We start from the raw sequence: 17,353 nt of genomic DNA on the forward strand, positions 1-17,353 counted from the left end.
AAGACCCCGACACGCTTTGCGCCCACTTCCACCGTTCTCGGTGTTTCTGGCTTGCCCGGCCTCCCGGCATCCCCCTGGCTGCCTGCGCCAGGACGCCTCCGCGCGGTGCATGGTGAGGTAGCTAGCGGGACATCTGTCAGCCATGGCGGCGGAAGGTGCCCTGTGCGGCTTCATTTATCTGGAGGGCAGCAGCTGGGGGAGCCCTGAGGACACAGAGCCCTTGGCGCCTGGGACATTGGGTATTCCAGTCCTGCCGGGTAAGTGGGGGTGGAGGGAGCCCTCAGGGTAGGCCAGGACTGGGCCACGCCCCTCCTGGCAGGCTCCGCCCCTGGGTGTTTACATGTTCGTGTGGTAGTGTGTCTGGGGCCTTCACACCAGTGCCCTTCTGGAAGGAATGATGTGCTGGGTTTTGGTCACTGGCTTAACCGCTGTTACCTCTGACCCTTCAAAAAAGTGAGCAGGGTGTGATGGGGAGAAAGTCCCAGCCTGGTCATGTGGGCCTCCAAAATGCTGTGATGAAGTTTTGAAGACTGAACTGCTGGGGAGGAGTACAGGCTGAGGGCTCAGGAGGCAGCCACTGACTGGGATTCTGTTCCTCTCTCTCCACAGGTCATGGCAACCACAGAGAGAGCAGCCCTTTCCTTTCTCCCTTGGAGGCTTCCAGAGGAAGTGACTACTATGACAGGAACCTAGCACTGTTTGAGGTAGCTAAGGAGCCATCCTGGGCTGCAGGCATGGCAGGCAGGTTGACCCAAACCTTAGCTAAGCAGGCAGGCTGGAAGGTGGGAGATTGTGCCTCCTCTGTCTCAACTCCTTCAGTCTCCATTTGTCTGCCTCACTTCCTTGGCAGCCAGGCTGTGGTTTCTTCGTCCCTTTGAACTGAAATTTCTTTTCCAGAGTCCAATCACAACCCCACCCCCATTGTCACCTCCAGAGGTCATCACCCTTGACTTCCCTGCATCCCTCAGCAAGGTGACCCCTACTCAGGATTTTCCACCTCAGGATTTTCTTTCTTCTCTTGACTCCTAGAACTTCTCCCAGTCCACGTTCTTCTGTTTTCCATGGGCTCCTTGTGCTTCCTGGTTGACTCTTCCAACTCTGCCCCCTTCTCATTCACTGGATCTGCCCTCTCTTTTCTCAGAGGACACCTCTCTGGAAAGACTCTCAAATTTGTACTTTTGAACATGAATTTTGTCCTTCTCAGACTTAAGCTCAGAAGTGAAATCTGGACTTAAGATATGATTTAAGCCCTTGAACTCTGACCCACACATCCAGCCCAGCCACCCCACAGAAGTCCTGTAGGCCTCTCAATCTCCACATGTCCCCAAGGGCCTGCATCTCGGCATCTCACTACAAACTAGCTTCTGCTTTGTGTGTAGGGTCAAAGAGAGCTTACAGACAGGGAAAGGCCTAAATGTAGTTAGGAGGCAGGTGGAGGCATGGTGCTGGAGAGGCCACAGGAGCAGTGGAAGCCTAGTCAGGGATGGAGGTTACAGAACCTAAGCTCTAGGGAGGCCTTCTGAGCTGGAAAAGCAGCAAGGTTCTGTAGTGAAGGCCTTGACTTAGCCCCACCTGAGGATGGGTTGGGGAGCCAGGCTCCCACCTGGAGCCTCAGCTGGTAAGCTGCTGGGGCCTGGGGGAAGACCATCCAGGAAGATCGAGATTTGGGGGTGACAGGAGAGCCTTCCTTTGTCCCAGACATCCCCCTTTTGACTTCCTCAGTTCCCTGGGGTGACTGGGGTGGGCTTTTTTCTGGGAGTGTTGAGTGCAGAGGTAAGCCTGAGCAGCCCAGTCATAGCTGGGAGGTGGCCAGCAGAGCAGGCAGACAGGTATCAAGGATGAAGTATGCCACCTGCCTGCCTGCCAGCCATGCCCTGCCCATTCTCCCCTGAGGCAGATGGTTTTCACAAATAGGTCGGCACTGATTGCAGCTAAGATGGGGCAGAGGGAAGCAGTCGCTGGGCTGGGCCTTTGAGCGCCACGTGCTGGGGTGTGGTGCCCACACTGGTTCAGTTGGCTGGCTTGGGCTTCCTCAGGCAAGAGCTGGGATCAGGCCCAGGCCTGCCTCAGGGCTTGGCACAGGGCCAGGGCCAGGTTGCCAGCTACACACAGGTAGCCTGGCACCGGGCTGGCCCATTGCCAGCTTGCCCTGTGGCTCTGTTTACAGGAAGAGCTGGACATCCGCCCAAAGGTGTCATCTCTCCTGGGCAAGCTCGTCAGCTACACCAACCTCACGCAGGGTGCCAAGGAGCATGAGGAGGCTGAGAGCGGGGAGGGCCCCCGCCGCAGATCAGCAAAGGTGAGCTGGTCAGGGCAGTGGAGGGGCCACACCTGGGAAAACAGATACAGCACAGTGGAATGGCAGTTGTGAGTGCTTCTGGGGAGGTGGGTGCAGGTGTGATAAGCATGGTGGAGAGGCACACATGCCTCAGGTTCAAGAAGGCTTCAAGGTGTGGCCTAAGGAAGAGCTCCTCAGGAGCAGAGGGCCAGGGAAGCCCTCAGAAATGATAGTGAGAGTGACAGCTGCCCTTTACTCAGCCCTCACTGTTTGCCAGGCACTATGCTAAGCAGATTCTCATGTCATCCTCACAACAAAGCTGTGAAGCAGGTGCTCTTGTCATCCCCATTTTACAAATGTGGAAACTGAGTGTCAGGGACGTTAAGAACTTGCCTAAGGAGACTCAGCTAGATGAGACTGATGGGCAACATTGGGAGATGGATTTGTGGATTTACTGTGAGATATGGAGCTGTGGGAAACCCTGGTGGCGTAGCGGTTAAGTGCTATGGCTGCTAACCAAAGGGGTAAGCAGTTCGAATCTGCCAGGCGCTCCTTGGAAACTCTATGGGGCAGTTCTACTCTGTCCTGTAGGGTCACTGTGAGTCGGAATCGACTCAACGGCACTGGGTTTGTTTTTTTTTTGGTTATAGAGCTGTGTAGAATGCCAGATCACTGGCAACCCATCAGGGTGATGAGGGTGTTGCCTTTGGAGCCAGGAACCTGGTTGTCCTTTGGGGACTGTGTGACCCAGAGCACGTGACACTGCATTGGCCCAGTGCTCCACTGGCTGACTCCTTCAACAACCCATAGTGGGGGGACACGTATGTGTGTGATAGGAACATGACACTGTCTCTTGGCCTCCTAGTCTCCTCCTAATCCCATCATCAGGTCAGCATCCAGGTCTCTGGCCCTGTAGTCTTCCTCTTTCTTCAGAAATACTTTGCACATGATTTACTCAGCTCCTCTGTGTGACAGGGCTCAGTTTAACTGAGGGCTGTTTTTTTTTTTTTTTTTCCTGTGTTTTCAGTTTGAAAGCAAGGGGCCTTCCCTCTCTGCCTACTAACTCCCTGAGGTTTGGGAAGCAGGTGTGTTTGGAAGGAGCTTGGGCCTGACTCTAGCTGTGGTGTTTTTGTTGGAGATCAGTGCAGGCAGAAGGCGCTCTTTTGGGACAAACCAGGCTCCCAGTTTCAAATCTGCTTTTGAGATTCGAGCCTTGTTGGGCAGGCCAAGTAGGGAGGCTGAAGTGCAGTCCCGACCTTGTGTTTTTGGGGGGCAAACCGGCCTACACTTCCAAGAGGGCAGCCAAGGCCTGGCCCTAAGGTCTCACAGACCCCATTCCATCTAACTGGTTGTGGTTTTGCTGGCATATTCTGGGCCGTGGAGAGTGGAGAACCCTGTCTGTCACCATGGGCCCCCATCCAACCCTGCAGGGGAGTTATTCCCTCTCTTCTGCTGCCACAAGACCCCTGGGTACTGCTTTTTCTCTCATTTTCTGAGAGCATTGGCAGGACCCTTGGGTAATAGCCTCCTTTCTGTCCCTCCAGGCCAAGTCCAGGAAGCTGGGGGCCGGGAGTGGAAAAGCCCCTAAGGGAGGCTAACGCAGATCTCAGTAGGAGCGGTGGAAGGAAGTCTGGGTTGGGCAAAGGGCCAGGGGCCCTGGCCTAATGCGGAGCCTATGGGGATGGTGGGATCTAGCCCCAGCTTAGCTGCTCAGCTCTCCTGGCCCTTGGGTAAGGCTGGGAGGGGGTGGTTGAGCATCTCAGTTCTAGCGGCTTTTCCGCGGAGGAAGGAGAAACCTGAATGAGTCCTCAGGGAATCTGTAGGAAGCTAGGGAGTTTGGGCTCCTGAGCTGTGCTCCCACACAGGGTGGGTCTATTCAGAGGCCTCAGAGAAGGAAGGCTTGAAGCAGGAAGGGTAGGTCTCCAGTCAGACCATGCCAAGACCCAAGGAGCCACTCCATGGAGCCACTTGACTCTGGCCTTCTGACCTTCTGAGACTGCTGGAGGTTATTTGGGGATGCAGAAGGCATTTCCGGCCCTGCCCTTTCCCACACTGCCCTTTTCCAGGAGTGACTTAGTCTGTGGTGGGGTGGAGCAGAGAGCCCTTGCCACAACTTTCCAGCAGGTGGTCCAGGGCCTCTGATGAAGTATATCTGTCACCTACACTGTGCAGGACAATTGGAGGGACCATTCACTCCTATCTGGACCATTCTAGGCTCTCCGAAGGTCCTTCAGGCTGCACACAAATCCTGCCCCAGCCTGAACCCTTCAGATGAGTTCCTGTGGTCACATGGTCCTCACAGAGCAGCAAGAGGGTTTATTGGGCCCCCACTGGAAGCTGTTAGGTCTCTCTACCCTAGGCTGTGCTCACGGGGGCTCAGTGCTTCCAGGTGGCAGTCCTGCCTGTGCTGTCAGCCTCTGCCCTGGCCTCCTGGCTAACTTCTATTCTGCCCTGATCTTGGATTCTTTGGCCCTTAGATTGTTGAGAAATCCTGCCTGGATCTGCATGTTAACCCTTTCTCACCTACTTTGCAGTCAAGTTTATTCGGTGCAGGATTTTCCCAGCTCAGAGTCCCAGGGGCCTTCAGAGGTACCACTAACCATTTTCAGGTGCACCTTTGGGCACGTTACATGGAGGGCCTGCCAGTGCTAGAACAGTGCAGAAGCCAGGTAGGCCCCAGGGTGTTCATGAGACATATGAGTGAACAGTCATTTACCATGAGCTGTAGTGACCACTATGATAACCAAAACCAAACTATTGCCATTGACTCCAACTTATAACAATCCTCTAGGTCCAAGTAGAACCACCCCATAGGGTTTCCAAGGAGCAGCTGATGGATTCAAACCATTGACCTTTTGGTTAGAGGCCGAGGTCTGGTAACCACTATGCCACCAGGGCTCCACCACTATGATAGAAGGGTATTTCAGATGCTGATGCAATGCAAGCGGGAGTACCATCTCTGCCTAAGGCAACCCAAGGAAACTTCCAGGAGCAGGTAGCAGTTAAACTGGGTCTTAAAGACTGAAGAGGAGTTTGCTAGGCAGGCTGACTGTCTCCAGCAGAAGCCAGAACATGCCTGGGTTCAGAAACCTGATGAACCCATGTGGTCAAGGGCTGGGGCTAACAAGGAAGGTGATGGGGCGGGTCTGATGGCCCAAGCCCAGGAGACTGCACCACACATTGGGTTACAGGGTGAGGTAGACGGTTTGCAGCAGGGAGGATAAGGTCAGACTTAGTTTTCAGAAACCTGCTCTGGCAGCAGAGTGGGCTGGGGTGTGGAGAGATTGACAGGCAGATGGAGGGCACTACCCATGCACCCCAGGTACAAGGGACAAAGGCTGGGGCCAGGCAGGCTGATGTCAGGGCAGCATGGAAAGGAGACTGGGCAGGGCACGGTGTCCATTTGGATTGGAGTTGGGGAGTTGGAGAGAGGGAGGGCCAGGGATGACTTGTGGGGCTCTGGCTTGGGTGACTTGGGGCATTCTGGGTGAGAAGGTGGGGATCCAAGACAGATCCCTCTTTCCCATAGTTTAAAAGAGAAAGGAGGAAAGGGTAGGGGCAGTACCTTAAGAGAGAGGTTAGGTTGAAAAGTCCACACGTGGGGTTTTGAAAAGAATCAGGTTTTATACCTTCCCAGTCCCGAACTTTATTCATATATGAAAATCACTATGGACATTCTAGCTACCACTCACCCCCTGCACTCTCCAGGGCCCCATCTGGGGTGCCCTCTTTACCCTGTCCTTGGTCAGAAGGCCTGGGAGTGGGCGGCTGAGTGACTAGGGGCTGGCTCTCCATGGTGTGTCTGGGTCCCTATGATGCTCAGTACACCCCTTTCCCTCCTGCCTGCACAGGCACCCAGCATGGGCACCCTCATGGGGGTGTACCTGCCCTGCCTGCAGAATATCTTTGGGGTCATCCTCTTCCTGCGGCTGACCTGGATGGTGGGCACGGCTGGGGTACTGCAGGCCCTCCTCATCGTGCTCATCTGCTGCTGCTGTGTAAGTCTCCTGGCTGGGGCAGGGGTGGGGGCAGGTGGGCACTGGCCATGACTGCCCCAGAGAGGGCCCCCTCCACCCCTGCCTGAGCTGGTTATCTCCTTCCCACAGACCCTGCTGACGGCCATCTCCATGAGCGCCATCGCCACCAATGGCGTGGTACCAGGTGGGTGAGCACTGCCTCAGGCCTGGTGGGAGAAGGGGGCCCAGAATCCACCTTGACATCCCTGGGAGCCCTTACCCCACTCCCAGCGGTTCTCTGGTAGGTCCCAGTCCTTGGCTTTCATGGCAGAGTCACCACTTAAGAGCTTCTTTGGTTGACAGAGTTTGAGACTACTGTTGTGTTTGTTTTAAATTATTGTTATAAAAGTAACACCAAAACAGGGCAATGTATGTTACCATGAAAGTGTTTGAAAGTGCAGAAAAGCATAGAAAAGAAAATTGGAAGCACCCCATAACCCCACCATTCTGAGCTCGTTACTATTAGGCTTTTGCTGTATGGGCTTATGTTCTTACAAAGTGTTGGCTGGTCCATATAAACAAACATATATAATGGGTATGTGTATACTTCCCAAATGTTGAATACTCTTTGGCTTTTTGGCAGTATTCTCCGTGGTAGGCTGTAACCTGGTTTATGCGATTATTCTTCGCTTTTGGCTCTACTTTTTCACTATTTGTAAAAATTGTTCTTGTGAACAGCCTTGAATGTGAATCTCTGTTCACACTCCTGGTAGTTCCCTTGGGAGAGGGTCCTAGATGTGAGATTACAGCATCAGATGGCTTGAACTTTTTAAAATTTTCTAATCACTTTAAAAATCTTGATCAGATTTCTCGACAGGAAGGTTGTATCAGCATGAGATGCACCCAGTGGCATGGGAACACTCCTGTCCCCTTGGCCCAGTGCCATAGTCCAGTCCAATCCCTGTCTGAAGAATTGGCTTTGGGAATGGTTCCTGCCTTGAGCTAACAGAAGGTCTGAAGACCATGACCTCCAGGGTCCCTCCAGTCTCAGTTGGACCATCAAGTCTGGTCTTTTTATACAACTCTGTCAGCCTTGCCAGGGGTGTTAGATTCTGACAGAAGCACAGATTCAACAGGAGGGTTGGTTATGGAGTCGCACCTGGTGGTAGGCTCTGTGCCAGGCCTTAGGGACAAAAACGAACAAGTCACAGCCCTGCCCTGGTCTAGAGTGGTCAGACTAGTAAAGGCATGGCCCTCAGAGTGGTGAAGAGAGCTGAGATAAGACACATCCATCCAGAAGAGGCTGTGGGGACTGGATCGAGTGCACAGAGTTGGACGATAGCCACTCAGCCACTGTTGTGACTTAGGCTGCCCCAGCAAAGTTGTCATTTCCCTGGCCTGTGCTGGGCATTGGAGTCAGACGGGAATGGAGCCCAACCCCAGCCCAGCATTTGCTAACCATGCAGCCTTGGCAAATATCCCAGCCCCTTTGCTCGTCCGTAAATGGGAAAAGCAGTTCCTGCCTCCCTGGGTGGTTGTGTGGGCTTGTTATGGGGAGTCCTATTTGAAGGAGAACCAGCCTCAACCTGTGTATTCTTTCTCTGCTGTAGCTGGGGGCTCCTATTTCATGATCTCCCGCTCGCTGGGGCCAGAGTTTGGAGGCGCTGTGGGCCTGTGTTTCTACCTGGGAACGACATTTGCAGCAGCCATGTATATCCTGGGGGCCATTGAGATCTTGCTGGTAAGTCAGGCTGAGCCATGGGCAGCCCCAGTCATGTCCAGACAGTTCCTTCCCCAGAAGCCAGGTTCTGTGCTCTACTGACCGCCTGCCAGCGTCTAGAAGTTAGGATATGGGAAGCCTCCTGGAGGGAGAAAGCTCTTTGCTCAAGCCAGTTACCTCCTCATCCCCTACCAGTTTGGGACAGTCGGGGAAGAGGTCTGGCTGCCTTGCCCGTAGCCCTGGATCTTCACGTCCACCTTAACATGGTCTCAGCCATGCAGGTGCTCTGTGAACTGTAGAAGGAATGTGGGGATTAGGAAAAGCAAACAGGAAATCCAGGAGCAAGGTCCATGCTGCAGCAGAGGACCAGGAGGTGGGAATCGCCCAGGTGGTCCCTTGGAACATCTCCTGCCTTCTGGCCCCTTAAGGGTGGGCATCTGTCACCTGTGCTTCCCACTGTCCCATCTACCTCTTCTCTCACTGGCTGGGCAGTGGCAGGTCTTGATGGTGACACAGACTGCCTCCTGGGCTCTCTGGGTAATGCCCAGCTTTGTCCCCTTACGGCTCTGTTCCAGGGCCTTTTCAGACTCGTCCTCTCCTTGCCCCCTAAATCAGGGTGAGCAGCACCAGTACCCGATCTGGAGCCCCACTGGCACTCTGGCTCAGCTTCTCACTCCCCACTGAACGGCTCTGGCCAGCAGGAGAAGAGGTGGGGGCGAGGGCAGTTGGGAGTGACAGTTTGTTTGTTTTTTCTATTTCCCACATTCCTTCTACAGTTATTTGGAACCTTCCATAAGGAAAATTTGTCCCATCTCTTACTTATTTATTCAATCCTTTGAGTGATAATCCAATACTATTATTTTGTTGCTCAAATTGTTCTAGCTTTAGCTATTACGAGCTCTTTCAGGTTGGCTTCTGTGACTGGAGCTTTTTTTTTTTTTTAAATACTTTTATTCAGATAAAATTCAGCCATTTAAAGTGTACAACTAATTAGTTTTAATGTATTCACAAAGCTGTACAGCTGTCATTACAGTCAAGTTCAGAACATTTTCATCACTCCCAAAAAGAAATCCAGTACCCATCAGCAGTCACACTCTACCCTCCTTTCCCGTGGCCCCTGGCAACCACCGGTCTGTCTCTATGGGTTTGCCTGTTCTGGACATTTCCGATAAATGATATCATACAATATATGGTCTTTTATGACTGGATCTTTTGGGTACTCTTTTAAAAAGGAAGCCAAGATGGACAGGTTTCACTCTCCAACTAGGCAGATCAAACCTTCTTTATCCATCTTCTTGTTTCAGACCTACATTGCCCCGCCGGCTGCCATTTTTTATCCAACAGGCGCTCATGACACATCAAGCGCTACCCTGAACAATATGCGGGTGTACGGGACCATCTTTCTGACCTTTATGACCCTGGTGGTATTTGTTGGTGTCAAGTATGTGAACAAATTTGCCTCACTCTTCCTGGCCTGTGTGATCATCTCCATCCTGTCCATTTATGCTGGGGGCATCAAGTCTATTTTTGACCCTCCTGAGTTTCCGTAAGTAACCCGGGAATACACCATCCCAGCCAGTAGGTCAGCCATTGGTGCCCTGGGTACCAGGGACTGCAGGGTGAGAATAGGCTGGGAGGGTACTGATGGCCTCTATCACTTGCAGAGTGTGTATGCTGGGCAACAGGACCCTGTCCCAGGACCAATTTGATGTCTGTGCCAAGACGGTCATGGTGGACAACAAGACAGTGGCCAGCCAGCTATCAAGCCTCTTCTGCCATGGCCCCAACCTTACCACTGACTCCTGTGACCCCTACTTCCTGCTCAACAATGTGACTAAGATCCCCGGCATCCCTGGTGCAGCTGCTGCTGTTCTCCAAGGTACGTTCTCCCTCCCATCCTCCAGCTCCTGAGCCCCCAGGCCAAGGAGGAGGCAGGGAACAACCGTAGAAGGAGAGCAGAGGCAGAGCACAGAACCTTCCTTGTGTGGCCAGCTTGGGAGTGGGGGATAGGTCTGGCTGCCTTCCCAGCCCAGCAGTGTCCTCTCAGCCTGGCTCCTGGCAGCCTGGTTTCGGGTAAGCAGAGCCTGTTTGGCCCGTGTCCCAGTCCTGCAGTAGCCCCTGAAAAGCTCTGGCAGGACCTCTCCCCCTGGCCACCAGCCTCCTGATGCCTCCTGGGGATGTTCCCACAAGAGCCGTAAAGGGACTCTGTCTAGGAGGCAGGCGGTGTTGGGGCTCTGGCTGGTGGTGGTTCAGCCACCTTTGCTCATCAGACTTCTGGCTGGACAGTTCCTTCCCTGCAGCCAGGACAGCCCTGTGGCTGACCCTGTTGGCGCAGTGCGATAGCCCCTTCCCTGAGCCTCCCTGCATCCTTGGCCCCTGGTTGGGTTGCTCTGAACTTCCTCAGGAAAGTAGGCAGGGCTGTGGTAGTGATCCTGCTACCCCTACAGAAAACCTGTGGAGCGCCTACCTGGAAAAGGGTGAGGTCGTGGAGAAGCGGGGGCTGCCCTCCACAGACAACCCTGGCCTGAAGGAGAGCCTGCCCCTGTACGTGGTGGCAGACATTGCCACATCCTTCACAGTGCTGGTTGGCATCTTCTTCCCCTCCGTAACAGGTGAGCTCTTCTTGCTTGCCCACCTAGCCCTGGCCCCACTCCTAGTGAGTTGCTGAGGGAGTCTCATCTTTTTTGGAGGCATTATGGCTGGCTCGAACCGCTCTGGAGACCTCCGTGATGCCCAGAAGTCCATTCCAGTGGGAACCATTCTGGCCATTGTTACAACCTCTCTTGTGTGTATCCTTTTGCAGGCCTGGGGCAGGGCAGGCAGAGCAAGAGGCATGTGTCCTGCTCGTACACATGCATGCACGTGCACACCTCACCTCTGCACATAAATGCACACTCTAAAGGAGCACGTGCATGCATGAAACTCCCCTCGGTGTATAGATGCCCCAACTGACGGCCGGCTGAGGCTTGGGCCAGTGGGATTTGGGTCCTGTGTGGGGAGTGAATAGGAGCCTTGCTTTCCTTGACACAGCCACAGACTTCAGCAGTGTGGTTCTGTTTGGCGCCTGCATTGAGGGTGTGGTTCTCCGGGACAAGTGAGTGAGCTGGGCCCCTCTTGGTGGCAGTGGGCTCAGCTTTTGCCTGCCCAGACACCAGGCCCCCACCCGCCCCCCACACGTAGTCCCACACGTTCGGCCTTAGACTGCTGGTTGCCACTGGCAATCTGTCCCACCAGGTGGGTCAGGCCCCACCAGGACTTTTGCTCCTGAGAGGATGATGATTTCAGGGCTGGGCTGGGGCCAGGGGAAGGGGAGGATAGGGGACTGCAGACTGGTCTTCCCTGCTGAGGGGCCAGAGCTCCACCCACCAGAGCCATCGATCCTGACTGCTGACATCCCTCACTCTGGGGCTTGGGAGGCTTCTTATGCAAGCATGGCCTGAGCCTAGCCCCTGTAGGTATGGTGATGGCGTCAGGAGGAACTTGGTGGTAGGCACATTGGCGTGGCCTTCACCCTGGGTCATTGTCATCGGCTCCTTCTTCTCAACTTGTGGTGCTGGCCTACAGAGCCTCACTGGGGCACCCCGCCTGCTACAGGCCATTGCCAAGGACAACATCATCCCCTTCCTCCGGGTAAGCCCTTCTACACTCCCACAGCTTGGGTGCCCCTGGCCCTTCACACCAGCTGGGTAAGAGAGGTCAGGAATATGGAAGGGGCACATCTGCTGGGGTAGGGCCTGTGGTGGCCCCAGAGCCATGCAGCCAGCCATGTGGAGGAGCCAAGTGGCCCTGGCCCTGATGTTGGCAAAGCTACCTGGACCCAGCATCCTCGTGGCCTGTCCATGGCTCAGCCCAAGCAAAGAGGCCTGGGGGGGGGGGGCGGGGCGGGAAAGCTTATGACACCTTGGGGGTGGGTGTGGCCTGTGCCCCAGAGGAGGAACCTGGAGGTGTGGAGGCTAGGCTGTGGCTCATGGTCTAAGGCTTGGAATGGGGTGATAGGACCAGCTTCTTTCCTGGCTGACCCAGCTGGCACTGTGCTTTCAGGTGTTTGGCCACAGCAAGGCAAATGGTGAACCAACATGGGCGCTCCTCCTGACGGCACTCATTGCTGAGCTTGGCATCCTCATCGCCTCCCTAGACATGGTGGCTCCCATTCTATCCATGTGAGCTGGGGCCAGAACAGGGTAGGGGTGGGTGCTGGGTGGCTATGCGCCCTGTTGCCACCTTCCTTCATAGGGATGGCCTTGGGAAGGACTGGCCCTGGTACCTCCCTGTGGCCCTGTCTGGTATTGAGGGCATAGCTAGGAGATATGCCAGGATGTGTGGGGATGTTTGCCTGGCAGGGCTCAGCGTACCACTTCAGTCAGGAGCGAGCCTAGACTTACACAGAGGTCGTAAACAACAGGAGACACCACCCGCCCCAGAGCAGACGGCTGGCAGACTTACATCCCTGGGGCCTTGATAAAGCCACCACTGCCCTCACCCGTCCATTCTCAAAGCCCTTTACTTTAAAGCTCTAGAATGAGCTGGTCAGTTGAATCTGCTAGTGCTCTGGGGGTGGTGGTCAGCATGTGGCAGTGTCTGGGGGTCCCTGAGGCAAAGCTGGTTTGGTTGCTGTCAGGGGCCTCCTCCCATGCCTCTTCGCACATCTGGCTCCACCACAGATGCTCCCTCTTGCTTGTTCAGTTATCAAGGGCCTGCCCTTCACTGCCCCTTCAGCCTGCAGAGCCGACAGCCCTCCCAGGTACCCCCAGCCCAGCCACAGCCAAGCCTGCAGGAGTCAGCACTCTCTAATCCCCCAATACACCTCTGCCACCTGATTCCTGCCCAGCTCCACCCTAAGTACATACCTGAAACTGTTCTTGCCCAAGCCAGAGGGTACATCTCAGCCTTTCTCATGTGGCTCTTCCTGGTAGCACCTGATGCGGCTCACTGAGGGCCCCAGCTCCCTGGCATGTCCTCTCCAATGAGTCCTCCTGACTTTTCCACCCTTCTTCCTGCCAGCAGAGGGGGGAGGTTGGTGTCTGTCCCCAACCTCAGCCCTCTGCTCCTTGGCTGTCTTGCCTGAAAGCTCACACAGTAGGCCTCTTGCCCATGTCCCAGACTCCCACACCCACTGCAGTGTCTCTTAGGTGTCTCAGTGTATTCAAAATACTCCCTGTCATTTTCTTGTGACCTGCTCGCCTCCCCGACATTCACAACAGCTCCTCATCGAACTGCTCATCCAGGCCAGAGGCCTGGATCTCCTCTAGCTACTTCCACAGACTAAGCACTTAACCATTCCTCTGCACCATCCTTTTCTACTCTCTAAACTCACTGTTGCCCTGTCTGCAGCCCTCTCCCCACCTTCTTTGTCTGTTGACACTTGCCTCCAAAGCCACCTTCCCTGTGGCAGTACCATTTGTCCCAGAAAAGGGTGGTGTCCCATGCATCCATGCTGCCCAGTGGGTGCTGTGAGCCTGAGCCCATGCAGGCAGGGCTGTGACATAGCCCAGTGAACTGAGGAGGGCAGGGACATTGATTACCTGGCTGCCAAGGGAGCTACTCTGCACCACCCACCTCCCTGTGCTACAGGTTCTTTCTGATGTGTTACCTGTTTGTCAACTTGGCCTGTGCCGTGCAGACGCTCCTGAGGACCCCTAACTGGCGGCCCCGATTTAAGTACTATCACTGGTGAGTGCTGGTTGGTTGAGGCACCTTGGAATGAGCCAAGTCCACTGACACAAGAGATTGTGGGTATCAGGAGCCCCTTTCTGGACAGGGTTTGAATTTCTTGGGCAGCGATTGCTGTTGGTGTGATACTATGGTGAGGGGGATTTTGGGACTGGGGGGCTTGGCCTACTTCTCCCACCTAGCTTATGACATCAGACCTGACAGGGCCACTAGGGCAGGGGATGGCCTATGGCTTGGGGCTCTGCTGGTCTTGCCCTGATTCTGCCCCTCTACACTCTCTGGCCCAGGGCACTGTCCTTCCTGGGCATGAGCCTCTGCCTGGCCCTGATGTTTGTCTCCTCCTGGTACTATGCCTTAGTCGCCATGCTCATCGCCGGCATGATCTACAAGTACATTGAGTACCAAGGGTGAGTGAGGGACTGCTTCCTGGCCTCTACCTACAGTGTATATGGCACTGAGGGTATCTGGTTGGGTCACACAGGGCAATGTGTATGTGGTGGGGAGCTGAGCCATTCTTCGCCAGTCATCTTGGGGGCTGAGGGACTGGAACTCAGGGCCTGCCCCCCCCATCCCACACAGACATAAACAGAACCCCTGGTGGGACCAGGGGCTCACCAGCTTGTGGCATATACAGGGCTGAGAAGGAGTGGGGTGACGGCATCCGAGGCTTGTCCCTGAGCGCCGCCCGCTATGCTCTGTTGCGGCTAGAGGAGGGGCCTCCTCACACCAAGAACTGGCGGTGAGTTCACACCCAGACTGGCAAGGGCTGCCTGTAGGTTCTCAGAGGGTGTTCAAGAGCAATTAGTCAAGAGATGTTGGCTCCCTCTTCCTATTCCACGTTCCCTATCCTGTTTGTTGAGCCCTTGGATCCACACTACCCAAACCTATGGGCCTCGTAGTCCAAGGAGGGAAGAGGAGGAGGGCTCCCTGGAAAATCTCTGGCCCTGGTCTCAGGCTGCATCCTTACCCGGTGATTGCAGGCCCCAGCTGCTGGTGCTGCTGAAGTTAGACGAGGACCTCCATGTAAAGTACCCACGGCTCCTCACCTTCGCCTCCCAGCTTAAGGCCGGCAAAGGCCTGACCATCGTTGGGTCTGTCATCCAGGGCAGCTTCTTGGAGAGCTATGGCGAGGCCCAGGCTGCTGAGCAGGTGCCTGCTGCAGGGGGCAGGGTGCTGAGCTGGGCCAGAGGTGTCTGCGCTGTAGCTGGCATGGAGGGTAGGGGCCCGGTCCAGCCAGGCCAGCCAGGTGGACAGCATAGGTGCCACCTGAGAACGGGAGTAAGGTGGGTATATCTGTCCCATCTTGGAAACATGGCCTCTGTGGGGGCAGTTTACCCCTCACTCCCTCTCCCACCCCTAAATGGTCGTGTGCCCTAGGGTCCTTGGGAGGGAGCTAAGCAGAGGAGAAACTGGTGGCCCTGCCTTCTGACCCTGGTGTGTTCCCCACAGACAATCAAGAACATGATGGAGATTGAGAAAGTGAAGGGCTTCTGCCAGGTGGTGGTAGCCAGCAAGGTGCGTGAGGGGCTGGCCCACCTCATACAGTCATGTGGCCTGGGCGGCATGAGGCATAACTCAGTGGTGCTGGGCTGGCCCTACGGCTGGAGGCAGAGCGAGGACCCACGTGCCTGGAAGACCTTTATCGGTGCGTCAGAAGCCAGGGCCTGGGCTGGGCCAGTTGGGACGGGACGGGTGCCAAGTGAAGTGGCAGAGGCAAAAGGATCAAAGGCTGGCAGTAAGCAGAGCCCCTCCCCTCAGACACTGTGCGCTGTACCACTGCTGCCCACCTGGCCCTGCTTGTGCCCAAGAACATCGCCTTCTACCCCAGCAACCATGAGCGCTACATGGAGGGCCACATTGACGTGTGGTGGATCGTGCATGACGGTGGCATGCTCATGCTGTTGCCCTTCCTGCTGCGCCAGCACAAGGTAGGCAGGCAAGTGGGCATGGGTGAAGGGCTGGGCCTTGGAGGGGTGGGTGTGACTGACCACCTACCTGCTCTGCTGTGGCAGGTTTGGAGGAAGTGCCGGATGCGCATCTTCACAGTGGCCCAGATGGATGACAACAGCATCCAGATGAAGAAGGATCTGGCCATCTTCCTGTACCACCTACGCCTTGAGGCCGAGGTTGAGGTGGTGGAGATGGTGAGCCACCCTCCCCTACCTGTCCATGCTGGCTGAATACCTGGCTCCATCTCTCCCTGACCTTATGCCCCCCCGCCACCTCCCAGCACAACAGTGACATCTCTGCGTACACCTACGAGCGGACACTGATGATGGAGCAGCGGACTCAAATGCTGCGGCAGATGAGGCTGACCAAGACTGAGCGGGAGCGAGAAGTAAGTCCAGTGGCCTTGGTTCCAGCCAGAGGCGGATGGCAGGATCGAGTCTTTGGACATGCCATCAGTTGGGGCGTCAGAATGGCTTCTCCCACCAGCTCCACCCAAACCAGTTTCAGTTCCTCTGAGGCTGGGGGTCATGTTGGGTCAACTGGGCCCCCCTTGCCATAGCCTTCTCTGATTGTCCTTAGGCCCAACTGATCAAGGACCGTCACTCAGTCCTTCGGCTGGAGAGCCTGTACTCAGATGAGGAGGATGAGTCCGCAGCTGGGGCTGACAAGATCCAGATGACATGGACCCGGGACAAGTACATGGCGGCTGAGTCCTTGGACCCCAGCCATGCCCCTGATAACTTCCGGGAGCTGGTACACATTAAGCCGTGAGTGCAGCAGAAAGGGCTACAGCCACCTCAGGGTCTTGGGGTGGAGAAGGGGTGGGGACAGACAAGTTCTGTGAGTGGGCCTGGGCTAGTGATTCCTTGATGGAGAGTTCACCAGGACCTGTGATGAGCTGTGTTTTCTGCAGGGACCAGTCCAATGTGTGGCGCATGCACACGGCTGTCAAGCTCAACGAAGTCATTGTTACACGCTCCCATGATGCCCGTCTGGTCCTGCTGAACATGCCTGGCCCGCCTAAAAACAGCGAGGGTGACGAGAATTGTATCCTTTTGTGGAGGGGAAGGCAGGTCAGGAGTTATCCCTGGATGACCTGGGTGGGGGTGGCCCAGGTTGTCCCCACCCTGATGGACAGGCACACTACCCCCGGGGTGCCCGCTGACCCTGGAGTTGACTCCTTGACCTGATGCCCTGCAGACATGGAGTTCCTAGAGGTGCTGACTGAGGGTCTGGAGCGGGTACTGCTGGTGCGTGGCGGTGGCCGTGAAGTCATCACCATCTACTCCTGAGCCCAGTGCAGCCTTGTGGCCTGCAGTGGAGGTGTCCAGGGTAGCAGGCCCCTCCCAGCACCTGCCTGCCAGCTCTGCCTTGCCTGGCCCTGCCTGGGACCCAGCTTGTTAGGTCTCCTTGGAGACCAGCCTGGGCTTGGCAGCGGCAATGGATCCAAGGTCCTGTGAGACCTGGGAAGGTTTGGGGCCTTTCCCGCCCAGCACCCAGGAGGCCTACCCTGGCTGCAGAGACTGGTGCAGGTTGACGGGTTTGAAGGCAGCCAGCCCAGCCTGGCCCAGAAGCACTATTTATTGTATATTTATTGTTTGGATGTCATCATCAGAAGAGAGGAAGGCAATGAGGGAGGGGGTCCGGCCCAGCCTGCCTGCAGGAAGGGCTACCTCAGGCTGCTGTGGGCAGGGACCCCCACCAAGCCAAAACGAGCGCAGCTGGCCAAGCTGATGCCTGAGTTTTTTCAATAAAACATTATGTACTTCTGGGCTTCCT

At 55.6% G+C, this 17,353-nt stretch overlaps 1 protein-coding gene across 6 annotated transcripts in view; it reads left to right on the forward strand.

Moving 5' to 3' along the window:
• Window positions 1-17,350, forward strand: part of SLC12A4 (solute carrier family 12 member 4) — a 22,972-nt gene extending 5,622 nt beyond the window's left edge. For 2 of the 6 annotated variants that reach the window (XM_064273882.1, XM_064273883.1), the window contains 23 exons: window positions 610-704; window positions 2,168-2,299; window positions 6,130-6,276; window positions 6,385-6,439; window positions 7,845-7,975; window positions 9,259-9,500; window positions 9,619-9,833; window positions 10,402-10,566; window positions 10,645-10,743; window positions 10,991-11,048; window positions 11,371-11,584; window positions 11,996-12,114; window positions 13,526-13,624; window positions 13,912-14,031; window positions 14,259-14,363; window positions 14,605-14,773; window positions 15,074-15,269; window positions 15,383-15,552; window positions 15,637-15,768; window positions 15,855-15,962; window positions 16,154-16,341; window positions 16,488-16,621; window positions 16,775-17,350. In XM_064273882.1, the coding sequence (XP_064129952.1) occupies window positions 610-704; window positions 2,168-2,299; window positions 6,130-6,276; window positions 6,385-6,439; window positions 7,845-7,975; window positions 9,259-9,500; window positions 9,619-9,833; window positions 10,402-10,566; window positions 10,645-10,743; window positions 10,991-11,048; window positions 11,371-11,584; window positions 11,996-12,114; window positions 13,526-13,624; window positions 13,912-14,031; window positions 14,259-14,363; window positions 14,605-14,773; window positions 15,074-15,269; window positions 15,383-15,552; window positions 15,637-15,768; window positions 15,855-15,962; window positions 16,154-16,341; window positions 16,488-16,621; window positions 16,775-16,866 (3,185 nt within the window). In that variant the 3' untranslated portion in view covers window positions 16,867-17,350. Of the gene's footprint in view, window positions 240-609; window positions 705-2,167; window positions 2,300-6,129; window positions 6,277-6,384; window positions 6,440-7,844; window positions 7,976-9,258; window positions 9,501-9,618; window positions 9,834-10,401; window positions 10,567-10,644; window positions 10,744-10,990; window positions 11,049-11,370; window positions 11,585-11,995; window positions 12,115-13,525; window positions 13,625-13,911; window positions 14,032-14,258; window positions 14,364-14,604; window positions 14,774-15,073; window positions 15,270-15,382; window positions 15,553-15,636; window positions 15,769-15,854; window positions 15,963-16,153; window positions 16,342-16,487; window positions 16,648-16,774 lie in introns of all 6 variants that reach the window. The other 4 variants (XM_064273884.1, XM_064273886.1, XM_064273887.1 and 1 more) reach the window with 3 other exon arrangements.
• The last annotated feature ends 3 nt before the right edge of the window (window positions 17,351-17,353 follow it).

This window comes from Loxodonta africana, chromosome 21 (genome assembly GCF_030014295.1).
Source record: "Loxodonta africana isolate mLoxAfr1 chromosome 21, mLoxAfr1.hap2, whole genome shotgun sequence".
NCBI lineage: Eukaryota > Metazoa > Chordata > Mammalia > Proboscidea > Elephantidae > Loxodonta > Loxodonta africana.